The following is a 21,538-nucleotide window of genomic DNA, read 5'->3' as shown; positions in this document are numbered from 1 at the left end:
ACAATGCCAGATGTTTGACACACAGATGCAGAACTGGACCGACACCATCCCTGCCTTCAAGGACCTTTAGAGACCCCCCTCCTCTCCTGCCGGGAAGAGGAGGGAAGGAAGCACTTGGAGTTGGCTGTGTGACGGGAAGGGGGAGGAAAGCCGAATGTTGGACTTTGCAACGGAGCCAATTTTACTAGTTCTGCAATTAGGCGGGTAGTTTGGTAATGTCCGAGGAACATTCTCCACGAGCGTCTTAAACGTACCTTTCGCTCCCCTGTCTTCCCGGGGCTGCTGATTCATTCTTTTAGTTGGTCTGTCATTCACTCCAAAAAACATTTATTGAATTTCTATGCCAATGAAGAAATACGCAGTTCTGCTCTCCAAGTGGGTAAAGTTCCAGATGCCAGTCTGGATGAATGGATAAAGACGATGTGGCATGTCTGTATAGAATGGAATATTACTCGGTGATCAGAAAGAATGAAATCTTACCATTTGCGACGTGGAAGGAACTAGAGGGTATTATGCTAAGTGAAATAAGTCAGTCAGAGAAAGACAAATGTCATATGATTTCACTCATGTGGAATTAAAGAAACAAAACAGGTGAACATAGGGGAAGGGAAGCAAAAGTAAGATAAAAACGGAGAGGGAGACAAACCAGAAGAGACTCTTAAATGCAGAGAACAAACTGAGGATTGCTGGTGGGGTGTTGCTGGGTGGGGTGATGGCCTAACTGGGTGATGGGCATTAAGGAGGGCAATTGGGGGGTGTCTGGGTGGCTCAGATGGTTAAGCAACCGACATCGGCTCAGGTCATGATCTCATGGTTTGTGGGTTCAAGCCCCGCGTTGGGCTCTGTGCTGACAGGTCAGAGCCTGGCGTCTGCTTCCGATTCTGTGTCTCCCTCTCTCTCTGCCCCTCACCTGCTCTCTCTCTCTGTCTCTCTCTTTCTCTCTGAAAAAAATGAATAGACATTAAAAAAATATTTAATATGCAATATATGACAAGGTGTAATGCATGTGTGTTGATATACACACGGGGAGAATTGTTCTTTTTTCTGTAATTACTGATGGTTTTCTGAAATGAAAAGAGTAGGATTTTTTTTAAATATTCTTAGCAATGTTAAATATCTTGGTCTTCCTCAACTCTGTTCATGACGCCCTGACCTGACCCTTCTATGAGCTGCATACATGATCTGGTGATGTGGTCAAGGTACCAGGGGTCACACTGTGAAAACCATGTCTGTGACATCCATACGTCTGAGAACCACTGGTCCCATGGACCCCTCTCAACAACCAGCTCTTCTTGAGCTTTGTTTCCTTTTCCCAAAGTGGGAGTTTCTCAAGGCTGGGTTATCTGCCCTCTCTTCTCTCCCTTTCCACACTCACCTCCGGAAAGCTGATTCCTTTCAGGGTTTACAACACTTTTCTCCAATCCTTTACAGCTTGCAAAGTCCTTTCACTGGCGTCAGAGGATATAGGTTTGAGTCTAGACTCCTTTATTAGTTTTATTTATTTATTAGTTTATTATTTTATTAGTTTATTTATTTTATTTTATTAGTTTATTTTATTAGTTTTGGGACCGTGGGACATTTATTTAACCTTTCCAAGACTTGGTTTTTCTCATTTGTAAAAGGAGAGTAATAGTCATACCTACTCCTAGAGTTTTAGGGGGGAGTAGATGAGCTAATGAGTAGAAAATGCTTAGCATATTTTTTTTTCGACAAATGCTGCCAGGACGGTGAATGTCCGCATACAACAGGATGACGTTGGACCTCCTTCTCTCACCATAAGCAAATGGACATCAGCTGGTGAATGGATGAATGAAGTGTGGTAACTCTATACAATGGAATATTATTCTGCAACGAAAAGGAGTGACATAATGTACACATGCTTCAACATGGATAAACCTTGGAAGCATGTTGCTAAGTGAAGGAAGGCACACATTAAAAGCCACCTGTTCAGATTTCATATATGTGAGAGTTCCATAATGGGCAAATCCAAAGACAAAAAGCAGATGAGTGGTTTCCACAGTCTGGGGACAGAGGGTCACGGGAAGTAATAGCTAATGGATAGAGGGTTCCTCTGGGGGTGATGAAATGTTCTAAAATCAATCGTGGTGATGGTTGCACAACTCTGTGAAAACACCAAAACAAAACAAAACATTGAATTGTACACTTGGAGTGAATTTTATGGTATATACATTTCATCGCAATAAAGCTGCTGAAAACATGCTTAGCACAGTGCCTAATGGGTGTTTCCCAATCCATGAATGTTATTTATTAGAAAATGTAACAGATGTTCACTCTTCTCTTGCCCTAAATGTATCCGAGTTTGAACCCAAAATATTGGACTCCTAATTTATCTACAGAGCAGGGACCCATGTACAAGGTGACTCATCGTGACATTGCTTATAATACCTAAAGATTGGAAACAAGCCAGAAGTCCATCAGTGGGAGGAGTGGTTATGTAAATTATGATACATCCATTCGCAAGAATACAAGGCAGTCGTGAGAAAGAAAAGAATGAGGGGCACCTGGGTGGCTCTGTTAAGCGTCCGACTTCGGCTCAGGTCATGATCTTGCGGTTCGTGAGTTCAAGCCCCGCATCGAGCTCTACGCTGACAGCTCCGAGCCTGGAGCCTGCTTCAGATTCCGTCTCCCTCTCTCTCTACCCCTCCCCTGCTCATGCTCTATCTCTCTCTTAAAAGTAAATAAACATAAACAAAAATTTTTAAGAAAGAGAAGAATGAGGAAGCTTTTTATATATTGATATGAAACTATCTCTGAGATATGTTGTTAGGAGAAAAAAATCAGATCCAAACAAATAGGTAAAAGGTAGATAGGTAGATGCATGACGGATAGGATATGTGTGTAGACATATCTGTATTTACTTACATATACGTAAAATACATCTGGAAGGATAGAAAAACAAAACCAAGAATAAACAAACAAAAATACTGATGTTACTCTTTACCTCCCGGGAGGGAAACCAGGTGACCGTGGGGCAGAGAACTTTTCCCTGTGTATCTACTGACTTTTCAGTTATGAACCTTGCCAATGTATCTGCTATTCAAAATAAATAGAGACACAAAAAAGGTTACATACTCTATGATCCCATTTATATGAAATACCTAGAACAGATAAATCTATGGAAACCAAAAGCAGAGTGGTGGTTGCTAGGGGCTGGGGGAGGGGTTACTGGGGAGAAACTGGTTAAGGAGATGAAAACATTTGGGAACAAGATAAGGATGTGGTGGCACGATATTGTGACTGTACTAAATGCAACTGAATTGTTTGCTTTGAAATGGTTCATTGTATTTTATGAAAATTTCACTCAATGGATTATTTTTTGAAAGACAAAGAGGGAGAGGAAAAGGAAAAGCGGGGGGGGGGGGGGGGGGGGGGGGGGGGGGGGGGTGAGGGGGAGACAGGGAAGGGAGGAAGGAAGGGGAGGGAAGGGAAGGGAGAATGTAGAACAGAACAGCAAAACAGAACGGCAGCTGACCTGGAAGGTTTTGAGCCAACAGCTTTGTATGCAGAGGCCTGTGCTAAGTCAGGAATTGGGGGAGGAGACAGTTGTCACAGTGATCCAGTGATCAGGAAGTCGGAGGGAGAAGACCAGGCATTGGGAAGGACACCAGAGCCGATGGGTGCCTACCGCCTTCCGTCCTGGGCGCTCCCCTGGTGTCCAGCGCCCATCCTTCACCTTGGGGCTCCTCGATTGCCAAGCTAAGGTTGTTTTTCCCTCTAGCAAAGCATTAGACGGTAGGGGGCTCCTGGAGGAATGTTCTACTCTGTCTGTGCCTCAAGTACTTGTCAACGAGCTGCAGGTTATAAGGAAGTTTAATTTTAGCTGCCATTTCCTTCTTGCCTTTGTTCCCCACATCGCTATGGAGGTGTGATGTTGGGGCTCCTGGAAACTGAGTCTGCAAGGTTTCTGGAGATTAGGCTTTTGATAAGATTGCCCTTTTCTTGTCATTTACTAAGATATTTGTAAACTGATGGAGACCCACGTCCTGGATGACTGTGATCTCTATCCATTAACCATCTGTTTTCTTTCCATTCCTTGGTCCTTTGGGCAGCCAGGAGTGCCCGAGGAATGTCACACACCTCCCACCTGGGGAGGGCGGGGGGGGGGGGGGCGCTAGCTTGCACTCTGTCCCCAGCCCACTCCACACTCCCTCATCACCCACCATCGCATTGCCATTGGAAGGATCCAGAGCACCAATGTCTCCTGCCCACCCCCAGCCCTCCTCAGAGCCACCTTCGAGGCTCGCACTCACCCGCTCCCAGCACCCCCTGCGTTTGTGGCCAGTCCCAGCTGGGTGCCTAAGGCTCTGTAGCCCCAGCAGGGCCAGGAAGCTTCTATTAACACTTAACACAAAAGGCTGATTAATCTCCACCCCGGACAGTAGTGACATGGGAGCCAAGGCAAGCTGCACAAGCGACCCCCCCCACCCCACCCAGGTGGGGTCTGTGTGATATTCCTCAGGCCCTCCTGGCTGCCCAAGGACCAAGGAAAGGAAAGAAAACAAATGGTGAACTGATAAAGATCACACTCCTACAGGACAGGAGTCTCCATCGGTTTGCAACTGTCTGAATGATTTACAAGAAAAAGGGCACTCTCCAGAAACCTATGGACTCCCTTTCCTGGAGCCCTAACCTCATCCTCCCCTCCACTGGGATGTGGGGAAACAAAGGCAAGAAGAGAGTACAGACAAAATTCAATCTCTTTATAACCTGCAGCCCATTGACAAATACTTGAGGCACAGACACTTTAGAACGTTCCTCCAGGAACCCCCCACCTAATGTTAATGTTTTGCCAGAGGGAAAAATAACTTTAGCTCCCCAACGGCAAGGCCCCCAGTACCTTAGGAGTCCTCTTTAGCATATGAAAGTCCTTTGGGAAACCTCTCTCTCTCTCTTTCCTTCCGCCTCCTCCCACCAACTCCAGAGTATAAAACCATCACTCCTGACAACCCAGGGCAGCTCTTTCTGCCCAGCGGTCCTGTCCCTGCGCTCCAATAAAACCACCCTCTGGCACCAAAGACATCTCAAGAATTCTTTCTTGGCCATCAGCTCCAGACCCCCACCACGGCTCCAAAACTGCATCAGTCGGGGTAGCGCCCGAACTTCTCCAGGGACCCCCAGAATTTCCAGCTCCCACAAGCATTCCGGGACTCACTCCTCCCCGGGCCACCAACGTGCCTCTGACGCCCCCACCACCAGGGCAAGGAAACCAACCGTGCAGTGACTCTCCCTGCCAGCCCCTCCCAAGGGGACTGTTGTGTCGGTGCCGCTCTGTCCCCTGCCATGTGAACCTGCTCCATCCCACGCTAATGGCCTGAAGGAAGATTCTCCGCAAGTCTTCCTCTCCGCTCCGTTTCTCCCGCCTCCGTCCCAGTCGCCCCACATCCAGAAGGCGGCGCTCGCTTCCACAGTGGCCTCCCTGCCTCGCCACGCTTGCACCTCAAGCCCACCCGGCCACCACCACAGCTGTGGTCACCTTCATGTTCCATATTCATGGGGTCACGCCGGGACTCAGAGGCCCCCACCGGCTTCCCACTGCCTGAAGGCCTCTCCTGGCATTCAAGGCCCCTTTACTTTATTATTATTTTTTTTAATGATTATTTATTTTGAGAGACAGAGAGACAGAGTGGGGGAGGGGCAGAGAGAGAGGGAGACAGAGGATCCAAAGCGGGCTCCGCTCTGTCAGCACAGAGCCCCACGCGGGGCTCGAACTCACGAACCATGAGATCGTGACCTGAGCTGAAGTCGGACGCTTAACCGACGGAGCCACCCAGGCGCCCCTGTAAACACTACACTTTAAAATGAAAAGTGAGGGGCGCCTGGGAGGCTCCGTCGGTTAAGCGTCCGACTCTCGATCTCAGCTCAGGTCACGGTCTCAATGTTTGTGAGTTCGAGGCCGGCATCGGGCTCATACTGATGGCGCAGAGCCTGCTTGGGATTCTCTCTCTCTCTCCCTCTCTCCACCCCTCCCATGCACGCATGCATGCTCTTTCTCCTTCTTGCCCTCTCACTCTCTCTCTTTCTCTCAGAAATAACTTAAAATGAAAAATTCAGGGGTGCCTGGGTGGTTCGGTTGGGTAAGCGTCTGACTCTTGATCTCAGCTCAGGTCGTGATCTCACAGTTCGTGAGTTCGAGCCCCACATCGGGCTTTAGGCTGGTAGTGCGGAGACCGCTTGGGATTCGCCGTCTCCCTCTCTCTCCACCCCTCCCCCTCTTGCTCTCTCTGTCTCTCTCGCTCTCAAAAATAAAGAAATAAACTTAATTTTTTTTTTAAATATTAAAAAATGAGGGGTGCATGAGTGGCTCAGTCGGTTAAGCATCCGACTTCGGCTCAGGTCATGATCCCGCGGTTTGTGGGTTCAAGCCCCGCGTCAGGCTCTGTGCTGACAGCTCAGGGCCGGGAGCCTGCTTCGGATTCTGTGTCTCCCTCTCTCTCTGCCCCTCCCCCACTCACACTCTGGTCTCTGCCTCTCTCAAAGATAAAATTAAAAACCATTAAGAAAAAACAATTTTCTTTTTTTAATTAAAAAGTGAAACATGCGGGGCGCCTGGGTGGCGCAGTCGGTTAAGCGTCTGACTTCAGCCAGGTCACGATCTCGCGGTCCGTGAGTTCGAGCCCCGCGTCAGGCTCTGGGCTGATGGCTCGGAGCCTGGAGCCTGTTTCCGATTCTGTGTCTCCCTCTCTCTCTGCCCCTCCCCCGTTCATGCTCTGTCTCTCTCTGTCCCAAAAATAAATAAAAAATGTTGGAAAAAAAAAAAATTAAAAAAAAAAAAGTGAAACATGCATTATTCCTGCTAAATATGCATGACACTTCGGCTCGGATGTCACTGGCAGGCTCTGAAAGTCCAAGAGGACATCACGTGCGGGTGGTTCCTGCATTTGAACGTGGCCAAAACATCCCAGTAAGAGTCGGGAAGTCTATCAGTGTCACACACAGTGCCTGGCTTGCAGGTGGCCTGTTCGACAAGCCCGGCAGAGGCCAGCGCGTGAAATCCGCCCCATCTCGCTGTTTCCGAGTCATCTGTGCTCGGGAGGCTGGTTCCAGCCTGGCTCCGCGGGCTCGGCCGCGTCCTGCTCAAGACCGGCCACCCTGCCCGTGGTAACCCGGCTCTCGCCAAGGAGGGAATCGAGGCTCATCACGCAGTCGGGACACCTGAGCCCCTCCCCGAACCGACCCGCAGGCTGTCACCCCGGCCAGACACGGAGACTCTGCTGTGGCTTCCTTCAACCCACCGTCCGGCCGTGCTGTTTCATGCCACCTGCAGTGAATGTCCTCAGAAGGTTCTCTCGGATGCCCACACACTCCACGGCCCTTGGGAACTTAGGGGCGCTGAGTTGTTGCCCTGCTCACAATCTCCCGCCACGTGGAAAGCTGCACGATGTCTCCCACAAGATACCCGCGTCTAATATCTGGAACCCAAGAAGGAGGCAGAGGGCGAAGACTTCTGGGCGGCTCCTTCGCTTGAGCATCTGACTCCAGCTCGGGTCGTTCCCGAGTTCAAGCTCAAGCGTCCGCTCTCAGCTGTCAGCTTCAGATGCAATGTCCCCCCTTCTCTCTCTCTCTCTCAAAAATAAACATTAAAAAAAAAAAAAAAAAAAAAGGAGGAGGTGAAGGGAGACTTAGACCCAAGAGGAGAAGCTAATGTGACCTTGAAGTCACGTGGTCACAAGCCAAGGAATGCTTGAAGCCAGCAGCTGCTAGAAGCCGGAAGAGGTAGGAAAACGTGGTTCCTGAACTCATTCCCCACCTTGACCTCCTGGAAAACACCTCTTCTCTTCCCATCCTCGTCCCCTTGTCTCCCCCCCACACACAGTGCTCCAAAGACAATACGCTTTTTCTCCCATTTGCACGAAGGTCTCGTGCACAGACCCTGTCTTATTTGTCTTTGTATCTCCAGCACCAAGCGCAGAACCTGGGACACATAGCAGGTGCTAAATAGCCTACTCCAGTCGCTGCCCTGAAGGTTAGCCATTGTCCTCGCTCCCGACGATGCCCCCAGGCTGAGTGAGCGTGTACTCCTGCATAGCTCTTCTGGGCGTCTGTCTCGCCAGGGTAGACAAGCAGGGGGCTCTGGATGAAGTTTTATGTAAGCCTTGTTAAACTGCATCCTCCCCTCGGCACCAACTAAAATCAAAATCGCTTTCAGAGTCTCCAAGGAGTCTGTATCCGGGGAGCTGGGGAGGTAGCCCCAGGACACCGGGTGGTCCTCCTCGGGGCACTGATGGACGACATTAACATAGAAATGACAGGAACTGAGATATGCATTCCTGGTGATTCAAAACAATTTTTTCTTATGTTTATTTCTGAGACAGAGAGAGACAGAGCATGGGTGGGGGAGGGGCGCGGAATCAGAGAGAGAGGGAGACACGGAATCTGAAACAGGTTCCAGGCTCCGAGCTGTCAGCACAGAGCCCGACGCGGGGCTCGAACCCACAAACCGTGAGATCATGACCTGAGCCGAAGTCGGACGCTCAACTGACTGAGCCACCCAGGCGCCCCACATTCTTGGTGATTTTAAAGAAAAAGGCCTCAAGATATCAAGATTGAATGTCTTAATAGATCTGGAAGGGAAAAAAGGGAGGGACGGAAGGAAAGCCAAGTCCTCAGAGGCTAGAGGTTAATCCCAGAGGCTAGAAAAAGGATTGTCTACCGCAATGTTGACAAACCCCAGCTACACACAGAGCAGATAAGACGTCGTTGTGGCAGGTGCACCCCCATCACAGTTATGAGAGCCTGGGGCTCTGCAACTGTGCGAATCCTGAACTTTGTTCTTTTGTTCTGATCCCTTGCTTACCAAGCAGCCTCCTGCATTATAACCTACTTCCAGGAAGCTGTCGGCCCTCTGTGTCATCGTCACAAGTTAGACCTTGGACTTGTGAAGATCACAGACTGGACTATGAAGGGCTATGCTGCCCTATGGGCATTTATCTGGGCAGCCAGGCTTCCTCTCTTTTTCAGATGAGTGTTTGTGCCTTTTTTCGACTCTTCCACAGAAACCTAATAAATACAGGAGAGAAGGGGCCCTTATTTAGCCAACCAGGTTAGTGGTTCTTATTCTATTTTGGTGTCACAGACCTTTTTGAGAATATGATTGCCATAGAGCCACTCTCCATGTGCCCACGTGCAGAAAAGTCGCCTAAAATTCCAAGGGGCCAGCGTATGGAGACCGGACGTTCAGCCATTGACTATGGATCCCTGAGTGAGAACCCCAGGCTCAAGGGAAAGCAGACACCTACTAGCTTTCTTTTTCTCCAAGTACTAGATTTCTCTGTGTGTTCGCTGGATTTTAGCGATAATGTTTCCAGAATCCCTTTGGGGAGAGGCTTGATCACTGAAAGGTCAGAAAGGCTGCTGAAGGGTAATGGCTTGATATCTAGCTATCGTCTTCATTTATTCTCCCCTCCCTTGTAAGTCCTTTGTCAATTTACAGTCCGGCTTGCCGATCAAGGAAGAGTTCTGTGGACAGAAACCAAAGAAACCATTAGCGTCCAGGAGTGCACAGAATTGGGGACAATACGAACAAGACTCTTCTGCCAATCACTGCGGGGGGGGGGGGGGGGACAACGTTTGCAATATGTCGATTTGGAGGTTGCGGTATGGGTGCGGTCATGGCGCCCCGCCTCGTATTCCCTTACCCACCTGAATCCACCTGCACTGTGGCAGACGTCCTCAAGCACCTTCCTGTGTGTGTGTGTGTGTGTGTGTGTGTGTGTGTGTTGAGGGGGGGTGGTGAGGAGGAAGCGACCACCCCAAAACTGGGATGGCCCCGGCTTCCCGTCCTCTGCTGGGAGAATCTGAGCTATGTTCCACACACTATGTCAGAAGTCTCCAGCAGTATTTTCAAAACTTTTTTTTATTTTACTAAAAAACATTTTTTTTAATGTCTATTTATTTGGGGGAGACCGCACAAACAGGGGAGGGGCAGAGAGAAAGAGGAAGACACAGAATCCGAAGCAGGAGCCAGGCTCTGTGGTGTCAGCACAGAGCCTCACTCAGGGCTCGAGCCCACAAACCGTGAGATGGTGACCTGAGCCGAAGTTGGACGCTCAACCGGCGGAGCCCCCCCAGGCGCCCCAGAAGTGTCCGGCAATATTAAGCCCAGGTGATCACGGAGGGACCCCCGCATTCGGTACCCCCCTCCCCCACTTTGGCCTTTTCTCCTTTATCTCTTTCCCCACTTCCTGACTTGTTCCTTCTGAGATTACCTCCCCAACTACCTGCCTCCTGGTTACTGTCTCGGGACAAGCTCTGCTCTGGAGGGCGTCTAAACGGAGACAGGGTGGGACTGGCCCCGAGGGGCGTTCCTTTCCATCTCACACCCCCGTACCGAGGCCTGTCACTGTGACATTGGTGCTGGTTTCAAATCCACCTGGGTGTTTCCTCTGCCAGTGCCCTAAATACATCATAAATAGGAAACCCCACGCACCTATAGATGTTTACTGCGGACGAGACCGGTCCAGGCAGATTTTCCACAAGCACCGCCTGACGCTGCAGTTCCAACGCAACTCAGGAAAGCCCTCGCACGGGAACAGACCTCACGTTCACCTGAGTGTCGCGTCCCCGTGATGCTAAGCGTGCCCCCACGGGAAAGACTGGGGGGAGAATCTGGTATGCGGTGAATCCCTGCAGGAAACCAGGCAGGTAAGTAAGCAAAGGTTATTTCTGGTTTCTGGAACCTTGTTTTGGTAGACTGAGCGACCCTTCTTCACAAAGTGACTGGGGGAAATGGCTGACAGTCGCAAAACGTGAGGCTTTAAGTCCTCTCACGGGAGCGCTGTTTGGTCCACTGGCGATCCCCTCTTAAGCCACCCATCTGCCACAGACGTGCCCGTCCCACAGCGCCCCCCAGCCACCAGCCCAATTCCGCGAGAGCCTCCTTTGTTGAAATACCTGTCTCCATGTCTGGTGTTCCCGGCCTGGCCTCTGCTGTCACTTACCGATGCCTCCATGCCACCGATGGAAACTCTGTCGTCTTACCTTAAAGCATTCAGCACAGGGGACAACTCCTTCTTATTTTATTTTTTGAATGTATTTATTTATTTGGAGAGAGCGAGACCACAAGCAGGGGAGGGGCAGGGAGAGAGGGAGAGAGAACCCCAAGCAGCCTCCGCACTGTCAGCTGCAGAGCCGGAAGCGGGACTTGAGCTCACGCACTGTGAGATCATGACCCGAGCTGAAACGGAGAGTCGGACGCTCAGCCGACTGAGCCACCCAGGCGCCCCAACAACTCCTTTTTTTAAGAATACTGTGCTCGGGGGGCGCCTGGGTGGCTCAGTCGGTTAAGCGTCCAATTTTGGCTCAGGTCACGATCTCTCGGTCTGTGAGTTCAAGCCCTGCGTTGGGCTCTGGGCTGACGGCTTAGAGCCTGGAGCCTGCTTCAGATTCTGTGTCTCCCTCTCTCTCTGCCCCTCCCCCGTTCATGCTCTGTCTCTCTCTGTCTCAAAAATAAATAAAACGTTAAAAAAAAAAATTTAAAAGAACACTGTGCTCGGGGCACCTGGGTGGCTCAGTCAGTTGAGCATCCGACTTCGGCTCAGGTCATGATCTCACGGTCCGTGAGTTCGAGCCCCGCGTCAGGCTCTGTGCTGACGGCTCGGAGCCTGGAACCTGCTTCGGATTCTGTGTCTCTCTCTCTCTTCCCCGCTCATGCTCTGTCTCTCAAAAATGAATAAACGTTAAAAAAATTTTTTTTTAAATAAAATAAAAATAAAAACACGGTGCTCTTCCCTTGGCTTCCACGATCCTACACTCCTCTGGTTTCTACCTACCCACTGGTAGGTCTTTCCTCTCCGCTCAGGGCTCCGGCCAAGGCCTCGTTCATGTCCTTAAAAAAGCCTCTCCAGGTGCTCCCATTCACTGCTGTGACTTTACATGCCACCTGTGTTGGTGATGACCCCAACTCCTTTATCTTCGACGTCTCTGGAACTGCCCGTTCGTCGCCCGCTAAACCGCACATCAGACACGGCCGCGTGGGTGTCTCACAGGCGTTCCGGACCTGATGTGCTCACGCACAACGTTTGTTCCCAAGCCTGTCTCCCTGTGTGTGTCCGGCACATTGCAGAGCACCAACATCTCCCCACTCGGGGAGGCAAAAACCTAAACATCCGCCTTCATTCCTCCGTTTCCTTTCTTCCTTCTGCCGAATTTATCAGGAAATCCAATAAAGGCAGCCTTCAAGGTATATTCTGAGTCGGGGCACCGGGGTGGCTCAGCCGGTGCAGCATCTGATTTCGGCTCAAGTCATGATCTCGCAGTTGGTGGGTTCGAGCCCCGCGTCGGGCTCTGTGCTGACAGCTCGAAGCCTGGGGCCTTGTTTCGGATTCTGTGTCTCCCTCTCTCTTTGCCCCCGCCCCCCCAATAGTGCGCTCTCTCTCTCTCTCTCTCTCAAAAATAAATAAACAATAAAAATATTTCAAAGTGTATCTGAGTCTCGTTTTCTTCCTTGCTGTAACCCTGGTTCAAAAGGCACCGTCACTCAGCTGGCCGTCTGCTGGCCTCCTCGATGTGTTCCCTGCCTCTCCTCCTAACGCCTTCAATTCATCCTCATGTCACAGCTAAAGTGAATTTTTTTTTTTTTAATGTTTATGTATTTATTTCTGGGGGGAGGGGTGAAGAGAGGGAGACCGAGAATCCCGGAAGCAGGCCCCATGCTCTCAGCGGAGCTCGAACTCATGAACCGTGAGCCAAAGTCGGAAGCCCAACCAAATGAGCCCCCCAGGTGCCCCAACGGCTAAAGTGAATTTAAAATGTAAGTCACATCACTTGCCCCCAGGCCTAACTTCTTGTTTCTCATTGCCTCAAACTCCGTCTTCCTTAAAAGAGGACTAGAAACCCGTTCGTGGGTCTCAGCTGGCTGCAACCGGCCCCTTCGGACTCACCCTGGGCTCTATCCACTTCCAGGAAAGAGCCAATCTTTCCTGCCCTGAGGACTGTTCTCGTACTGCTCCTCCCTGAGAAAGCCCTTCCCACCCTGAACAAATCCCCTGGTCAGCTTCTTTTCATCCTTCAGGTTGCAAGTTCAATGACATTCCCCAGACTGCCTCTTTTTCTTATGTAAATGGCTCCTCAAATTCTTTGTTTTTTTTTTTAAATTCTTTTTTTAACGTTTATTTATTTTTGAGACAGAGAGAGACAGAGCATGAACGGGGGAGGGGCAGAGAGAGAGGGAGACACAGAATCGGAAGCAGGCTCCAGGCTCGGAGCCATCAGCCCAGAGCCCGACGCGGGGCTCGAACCCACGGACCGCGAGATCGTGACCTGAGCTGAAGTCGGACGCTTAACCGACGGAGCCACCCAGGCGCCCCGTAATTCTCTGTGTTTTTAAATTAATGTTTGTTGAGGTGTAATAACAAGGAGATTCGTAGCACATTCCTTCACCTTTCCCCAGTTTCCTTCCCCGCCCTTTGTGCTCAGGGGCCTCCCCCTGCCCTGGCAACCACTGATCCGATTTCTGCCCAACAGGGTTGCCTTTTCCAGAACGTTGCTGTGACGGTTAATTTTATGTCAGCCCGACTGGGACACAGGGTGCCCAGGCAGGCATTGGGTCAGCTGGGTCAGACGTTATCCTGGGTGTGTCTGTGGCGGTGTTTCTGAAAGCGATTAGCAGTTTTTTTAAGTTTATTTTTGAGAGAAAGAGAGAGAGAGACAGAGAGAGCGAGTGGGGGAGGGGCAGAGAGAGAAGGAGAGAGAGAGAATCCCAAGCAGGCTCTGCACTGTCAGCCCGGAGCTTGACGCAGGGCTCGAACTCCTAACCGGTGAGGTCGCGACCTGGGCCGAAACCAAGAGTCAGACCGAGCCGCCCAGGGCCCCCCAAAGAGACCAACATCTGAGGGGGCTGCCCGGTGCAGCCAGTAGGCCTCCTTCCTGTGGATGGGCCTCACCCAACCGTCTGAAGACCTGAAGAGAACCAAACGCTGCTGGGGAGTGACCTCCTCCTGCCTGTTGAGCCAGAACAAAGGTCTTCTCCGACTTTTGTACTTAAGCTGAAAAACAGTGGCTCTTCTTGGATCTCAAGGCTTTCTCAAGCCTGCCGGCTTTCAGAACAGAAGTCACGCCATTGGCCCTCCTGGGTCCCCAGCTTGCCCACTAAAGCTCTTGGGACCTCGCGGAATCTATGGAGATAGATACACGCACACGTATCTGCCCATCCTATTGGTTCTGTTTCTCTGAAGAACCCCAACACGGCCACAGAAATGAAGTCGGGGGCGCCTGGGTGAGGCCAGTGTGTGGACCCGTTTTATCTAGGAGCTGAAAGGTAAGTGAAAGCTGACATTCGCGAGAAACCGCCAAACTGTTTTTCAAAGCGGTTGAACGGATTTCACGTTCTCCCCAACAGCCTATGAGATTCTGGTTGTTTCACATCCTCACTGACGGTGGTCTCGCCCGTTTTTAAATTGCAGCTGCTGCAACAGGCGTAGCGGCGGTGAGGTTTGGGGGTGATGGCGGGGTTCGGAGCTGACGGCCAAGAAAGAATTCCTGAAGACGTCTTTGGTGCAGAAAAGGTGATTTTATTAATGCACGGGGACAGGATCCACGGGCAGGAAGAGCTGCCCCGGGGTTGCGAAAGAGAGGCTGGTTTTATACCGTGGAGTTGGGGGAGCTAAAGCCAAGAGGAAGTTTCTTAAAGGGATTTCCATATGCTAAGGAAGATTCCCAGGATAGTGGAGGCCTAGCTATTTTCAAGCTAAGGTTGTTTTCCCCTCTAGCAAAGCGTTATCATTCAGTAGGGAGTTCCTGGAGTTTAGGCTCTTGAGAAGATACTTGTAAACTGAGGGCGACTCTAGCAGTTTAACCATTTGTTTTGTGGCCTTTCCTTTGTTCCTGGGCAGCCGGACGTGCCTGAGGAATGTTACACTTCTCCCACCTGGGGGCGGGGTCTCCCACCTGGGGGCGGGGTCTCCCACCTGGGGGCGGGGTCTCCCACCTGGGGGCGGGGTCTTTGCCGGATGTCAGCTCCCTCATCAGTGGTATCTTACTGGTTTTAATTTGCATTTGCCTAATAGGTGATGATTTCGAGCATCTTTTCATACGCGTTTTTACCATCCGCAGCGTTTACCCATTTTCAGTTGGGTTATTGTGTTACAAGAGTTCTTTATGCATTCTAGATACAAGTCCTATGTCCTATATGTGTCTTGGAAATCTTTTCTCCCAGTCTGTGGCTTGTCTGTTGATACGCGTCAAGAGTGTCTTTCAAACAGTGGAAGTTTTTGGGGCGCCTGGGTGGCTCAGTCGGTTAAGCGGCCGACTTCGGCTCAGGTCATGATCTCGCGGTCCGTGAGTTCGAGCCCCGCGTCGGGCTCTGTGCGGACAGCTCAGAGCCTGGAGCCTGTTGCGGATTCTGTGTCTCCCTCTCTCTGACCCTCCCCGTTCATGCTCTGTCTCTGTCTCAAAAATAAATAAACGTTAAAAAAAAAAAAAAAAATTAAAAAAAAAAAAAACAAAAAACATTAAAAAATAAAAATAAAATAAAATTACATTAAAAAAAAAAAAAAAACAAACAGTGGAAGTTTTTATCGTAATTTTTTTTAACACTTGTTTGTTTTTGAGACACAGAGACAGAGTGTGAGCCGGGGAGGGCAGAGAGAGAGGGAGACACAGAATCCGAAGCAGGCTCCGGGCTCTGAGCACAGAGGCTGGTGCGGGGCTCTAATCCACGAACCATATAGGATCTGAGCCAAAGTCGGACGCTTAACTGACTGAACCACCCAGGCGTGGACACACGCTACACACACACACACACACACACACACACACACACACACACACGTGCGTGCACAAGCTAGGGAGGGGCAGAGAGGGAGAGAAAAACTTCGAGAAAAATGTCAGCACAGAGCCTAAGGCGGGGTGTCAGTACGGAGCCTGGTGTGGGGCTCGGAGCCGGTCGCGGGGCGCGAGCTCACAAACCATGAGATCTTGACCTGAGCTGAAACCAAGAATCAAAGAGTCAGATGCTTACCCGACTGAGCCACCCGAGTCCCCGCCTGCTAGGACTTTCACTAACTATAGATCAGTCCTGGGAGAACTGGCATATTAACATCTTGAGTCTTTCATTTTACAAATGTGGTATTTGTCTCCATTTACTCAGGACTTCCTTAATTTCTCTTATCCTAAGTTATTTGGGATTTCCCAGATACCTTTCTGTTATTGGTTTTTACTAGTTTTAATTCTACGTATAAGTTTTTTATGGCCCAGAATATTCTCTACCTCGGTGAATGTTCCCTAAACATTTGAAGACGGTGTGCATTATACTGTACGTGAATTTCATGCCCACCTCCCCATGGTAGCGGGTCATGTTATCCATGTAGGATCCCGGGCCCAGGTTTTTCTGTCCCTCCTCTGACCTTGGAGGATATTGGCTTGTACTCCTCCTCGGCAGTAATGGTTCTTTGGCTGTGTCCAAAGGCAGAACATTTCCTACTCCCGCACAGGCAAATGGGTTTTGTCTTTATTCCTCCCCTAGAGATGTTGGATTTTTGCCTGAGCCCCAGGGGTGATAGGATTTGCTGCGCCTCCCTGAGCAGCCTAAAGCTTTTGCATCTTCTGGAAACGGGTCTGGGGAAGTGGGCAGGGCTTCATACCTACCTATCCCTCGGCAGTAGCCAATTACATCCCGAATGCTTGAACCAGCGACGAGGGGAGGGGGGGGCTTTCTGGTCTCCAGCCTGCCCCTGTGTTTCTTGTGAACACTTGGTATAGGCCACTGGGAAAGATCTTGTGTGGGGAAGTCCCCCGATTTGAAACTCTCAGCTATGCCAAATTCTTAAACTCCTTTAAGAACTTAACATTCTAGATTATCTTTAGCTGCGCATATAGTGGCCGCTTCCTTCTTGAGCACTCTTTCTAGAAGGAAATGGGTGCATATCCCATCTCCTGTTGGAGCGCTGATCACTCCCCGGGATTGTGTGCTCCGTCTCCCAACTTCAGCTCTCTGACACGCTCGAGGAAAGCTGGAATTTTGTAGATTATCCAGAAGTTTTTCCTTATGAGGTCACAGTCTCGAGACTTTCTACACCCTGTTCAGAAGCAGAACGGACTACCTCAACTAACGGTGATTTTGTTATTGTCTGCAATCAGTTATTATTTCCGTCATTATACTTATCAAAATTTGTAAATTTGTAATTATTTCTGTTTTGTTTCCCCCACTTAACTTTAAGACCGTGAAAACATACACTCTGTCTCTTCATGATCGTAATCCCTCGCGCCGAGTGCTACATTGCACACCAAGCCCTTAAAACTAAACAAAATGATACTTATGGCAGATATTTCTTTTTTCAAAAATCATTAGCCCACCATACAGCAAACACTGGCTGATTAAAACATCCACAGAAGTACCGGGGGGCAGGGGAGGGCCGAGGAAGAGGAAGAACGAGGGCCCAAAAGCTAAACTGGGAGATTATATTCTGAACTATCTGCTGGATTTTCATTTATCATCTGCCCAGAGAATCTGGCTGTGATGCTGCCCAAGTTCAAAACAAAGCGCAAATGAGACAAGGATACCAAACCCTTCTTTCATGAAGCTTCGGGAACAACTGAAATAAATGAACTAGCAAAAAACATAGATCAGTAATTCCTTATTGTTTATTCTTTTCTTACAAAAAGACACTTGGAACAAATAAATACAAAATGGCATACGTCTTGTTTAGCAATGGGCAAATACAGGTTTTTCTGGGTACTGTCCACAGGGATGAACTAAAGGAGCTTCCGGAAGTGCCCTCATCCTATCAGCTTCCCACCCTCTGTTTTTAAAAAAAAAAAAAAAAGTCAATTCTTTTCATTCCTCACAATTTTCAACAATGGAGTCTCAAAATAAGTAACCTAGCCCTGACTCAGAGACAAAGACATCTGATTCAAGGTCAGCACGTATATAATGACGTTGCCCCGAAACTTCAACTAATGAATATTGAGTTTTCATTTCTTGTATCTTGTATGAATAAAGAGTTTATTCTGTTCAAATCTGCATGGCAAATAAAATACAACAGAAAGCTGAGTACAATATATACACTTTTCTGTCCTAAGAGAAAACATTAAATACAGGTATATTTAATATACAGTGAACATGCCGTGTATTTTCTTGAAGCCAACAAAATCCCCATTTCCTATACCCTGCAGGTGATGCAGAAGGCAAACGAATACCAAAATCACTTCTGACAAAATGTAGCTAACAAAATTAGCTAGACGGTAATACAAATTCAATATTCAATGGATTTATTCATTCCACAGTTGCATGGAAAAGGAAGTAAAAAACGTCAAGTACAAGTAGAACCACACGTAAGAAAAAGCACCTACGGATGGAGGAGGGACAGCTCTGGGAGCCTGCCTGGGAGAGGCACGCCTCGCTCAGGTGCTTCCAAGGACAGAACACCCTAGTTCGCCGAAACCCTAGGTTACTCAGTTCTGTGTCTGAAATCTTCTCTAAGACGTCAAAAGTCAGTTTAAACATAGAGGGGAGAGATTTTTTTTTAATCTGTGGGTAAAGATCATGAAAGTCTGACACTGATTTTCCTAAAAGGCAACTCACGACTCTCCAGAAGTACGAATAAACATCAAAAAGCCCAAAGTAAAGAGCTAGCAGTACATCAACATGCGTGGTCAGGAATCCCGTGAAACTCACAAGGTGCTGCGGTTCGGTGATTTCCACGAACCTCCTCCCGGGAGAAGACAGAGTTCCGTGACGGATGCGGATTGTGCCCACTGCTCACGAGACGCACACACATCGAGACTCGTGAGCTCCCACTTTGTGACAATTTAGAAATCCAAATTTGGCTCCAGAAAATATAAATCTGGAATAGGACTCTGCAGATAGACCATACAAGTAGCAGCTGAGTGGAACCTGCCTGCAACAATCCTGTATTTACTTTTTTTTTTTTTTTTTCCTTTAAGGCTACAGAAAATCTGCACATAGACAAGGCGATTAATTCTCATAATAAAAATACCCCCTCCAAGGAGCTAAGGTCTCCAGTCAGATTTCATGGTGAGCAGACGTTGTGTGGCACATTCTATTCCACAGGTGTACTTTCTGGTGGGTCTGCAGGCTTAGGATCAATTCTTTCTGGGAACAGTAGCTTCTCACAAACTGCCTCCTTTATTGGTAAATACTGTGATATTTCGTTGGGTTCCGTGAAGAGGGAAGGTGAAACGTGCTGGGAGATACATAAATCGTATTAGTATATATTCAGTCACTGCACTGATACTTTTTGGCAATGCTTTGGTTCAAGCATGCATAAAGCATGACAATTCTAAAATGAGTGGCAATCGACGTCTATGAGGACGTATAGGTGTTTCTAATGAGAACGGGTATCTCGTTACTGGATCATTCGGCCCTGTTACCGAATGACTTCCTCAAAGCTCACAGGGATAGATTATTTATAACGCTCCCACAGATGTATTAAGAATTTAATACATCTTAATCCAATCCCCTTTCCCTGCTGCTTTTGTACCTTGAAAGCACTAGCCTTCGGGTAGAGCCCAGTTACGGGGTCTACGCCAGACTCTTAAGTAACGTTTCTAACCCACGAACGTGCTCCCCCCAGAAGGAAACAAGCGCTAGGGGTGAAAAAGAATAACAAGTTTGCAGAAAGGTGGCACCTGGGAAACAACCCATTACAGAATCCTACAGACTTGGAGAAGCCCTTTACAAGTCCCAGAGGGGCAAGAAAATAAAGGACGTTAGGTGAAAACAAGTTGCGGTACAGAATTACCACACTTTAAGAAAAAAATCAGAAAAGCAGACTAGGTAGAAAGAAGTTACGGGGGGACGAGGCGCTAAGTGGAATGAACATCCAATTGGTAACAGTACCAGACCCACCGCCAACCAACTCTGGGTCTGTTTCTCCACCATAAAAAGTGGAAATTAGACTGGATGATGGTGCTGCTACCCATAACAACCCTGTCCTGGTATCTGGGGTGAATTCAGAGAAGTTACGCTCCAGGAGGCTTTATCTTATAGGTGGGCTTAGTAGGTGAATCGCTAGATCTAGGGAGGCAGATGTGGCTAGAAATACACAAAATGAAACATTAAAAGTCAACTTCTAGAAACTGGTATTCAAACACCGTACCATTAAATTAGCAATTTTGCTCTCTCGTGATGTATATTCTCGTAACATGTAGGTCTTGTCCGCCTATGTGGAAAGATAAAAAAAAAGGTTGCAATAAATATTTCTATTGTTATCAAATAGTTTCTATTAAACACAACCACCTATGACAACAGAACAGGTTGCAAAAGCAGCATAAAGTCTGATAAGAATATCTTATTCTGTAATGAGATAACTAATCTCACCAAGAATTCTGAATTATTGATTCCAATCTCTATAAATCACAGTGATAGCATATGTAAACAGATTTGATAATTACCAACTAAGAGAAACACAGCCAAAGTTTTACTATGAAAGAAAGTATGTATATTTACAAATGAGATATGCAAGACATTTTAATATTACCGCATGTTTGGAACTATACCTTTTCCTTAAGCTATAGTATCTACTTACATAACCAGGCTACTCTTACATTTAAAAAAACAAAACGAAACAAAAGAAAGCTTTACCAAATTTTATTCTCTCCTATTTCCACAAAATTCTTGTCAAATTGCTTATTTAATAAAGCAAGTGTTTGGTACTTCAATTTTTCCCATTTATGACTTTTTACTTATGTATTTAAGTAGTCTCCATGCCCAACATGGGGCTTGAACTCACGACCCTGAGATTAAGAGTCCTCTGCTCTACTGCCTGAGCCAGCCAGGCACCCTCCATTTACAACTGTTTAAAATTAGGTGTTAGAGGGGCACCTGGTGGCTCAGTTAAGCATCTGACTTTGACTCAGGTCATGATCTCACAATATGTGAGTTCGAGCCCCGCGTTGAGCTCTGTGCTGACAGCTCAGAGCCTGCAGCCTGCTTCAGATTCTATGTCTCCCTCTCTCTCTCTCTCTCTCTCTCTCTCTGCCCCTCCCCTGCTTGCGCTCTGTCTCTCTCTCAAAAACAAATAAACATTAAAAAAACTTTTTTAATAAAATTAGGTTTTAAAAAGCAATGTATTACAATTTGTTTTTTGGTGAAACATTATTCAATAAAAGAAAAATCACATAAGATTAAACTCCCTTAAAGTTTTATCCTTTTTTTAATTTTAGAGAGAGAGTGCAAGCTGGGGCCTGGGGCAGAGGGAGAAAGAGAGAATTTCAAGCAGGCTCCACACTCAGTGCAGAGCCTGACATGGGGCTCGATCCCACGACCCTGGGATCATGACCTGAAGCTGAAATCAAGAGGCTCAACTGAGCCACCCAGGCACCCCAACTTTTATTCTTTTCTATCAATAAAAACACATTAATGCTTAAGGAAAGAAAAATTAGATGATATAAAAGTATAATATATAAGTACAGCTTCTATAGATAATACTATCTTTAACTTAGAAATCTCTACACAGAATCTTATATAGATTCATACTTGCTTTTTTTTCTTTTTTTTTTTTTTAATTTTTTTAACGTTTATTTATTTTTGAGAAGAGAGAGACAGAGCATGAACGGGGGA

At 48.0% G+C, this 21,538-nt stretch overlaps 1 protein-coding gene across 3 annotated transcripts in view; it reads right to left on the bottom strand.

The window, feature by feature from the left end:
* Window positions 1-17,576: 17,576 nt before the first annotated feature.
* Window positions 17,577-21,538, bottom strand: part of TIPRL (TOR signaling pathway regulator) — a 31,987-nt gene continuing 28,025 nt past the window's right edge. For all 3 annotated transcript variants that reach the window (XM_042925320.1, XM_042925322.1, XM_042925323.1), the window contains exons 6-7: window positions 20,076-20,138; window positions 17,577-19,160 (exon numbers count right to left, since the gene is read on the bottom strand). In XM_042925320.1, coding sequence (XP_042781254.1) covers window positions 19,017-19,160; window positions 20,076-20,138 — 207 coding nt within the window. In that variant the 3' untranslated portion in view covers window positions 17,577-19,016. The remainder of the gene's footprint in view (window positions 19,161-20,075; window positions 20,139-21,538) is intronic.

This window comes from Panthera leo, chromosome F3 (assembly GCF_018350215.1).
Source record: "Panthera leo isolate Ple1 chromosome F3, P.leo_Ple1_pat1.1, whole genome shotgun sequence".
NCBI lineage: Eukaryota > Metazoa > Chordata > Mammalia > Carnivora > Felidae > Panthera > Panthera leo.
The sequence above is the reverse complement of the archived record's forward strand: the minus strand, read 5'-3'. Positions and strand labels throughout refer to the sequence as shown.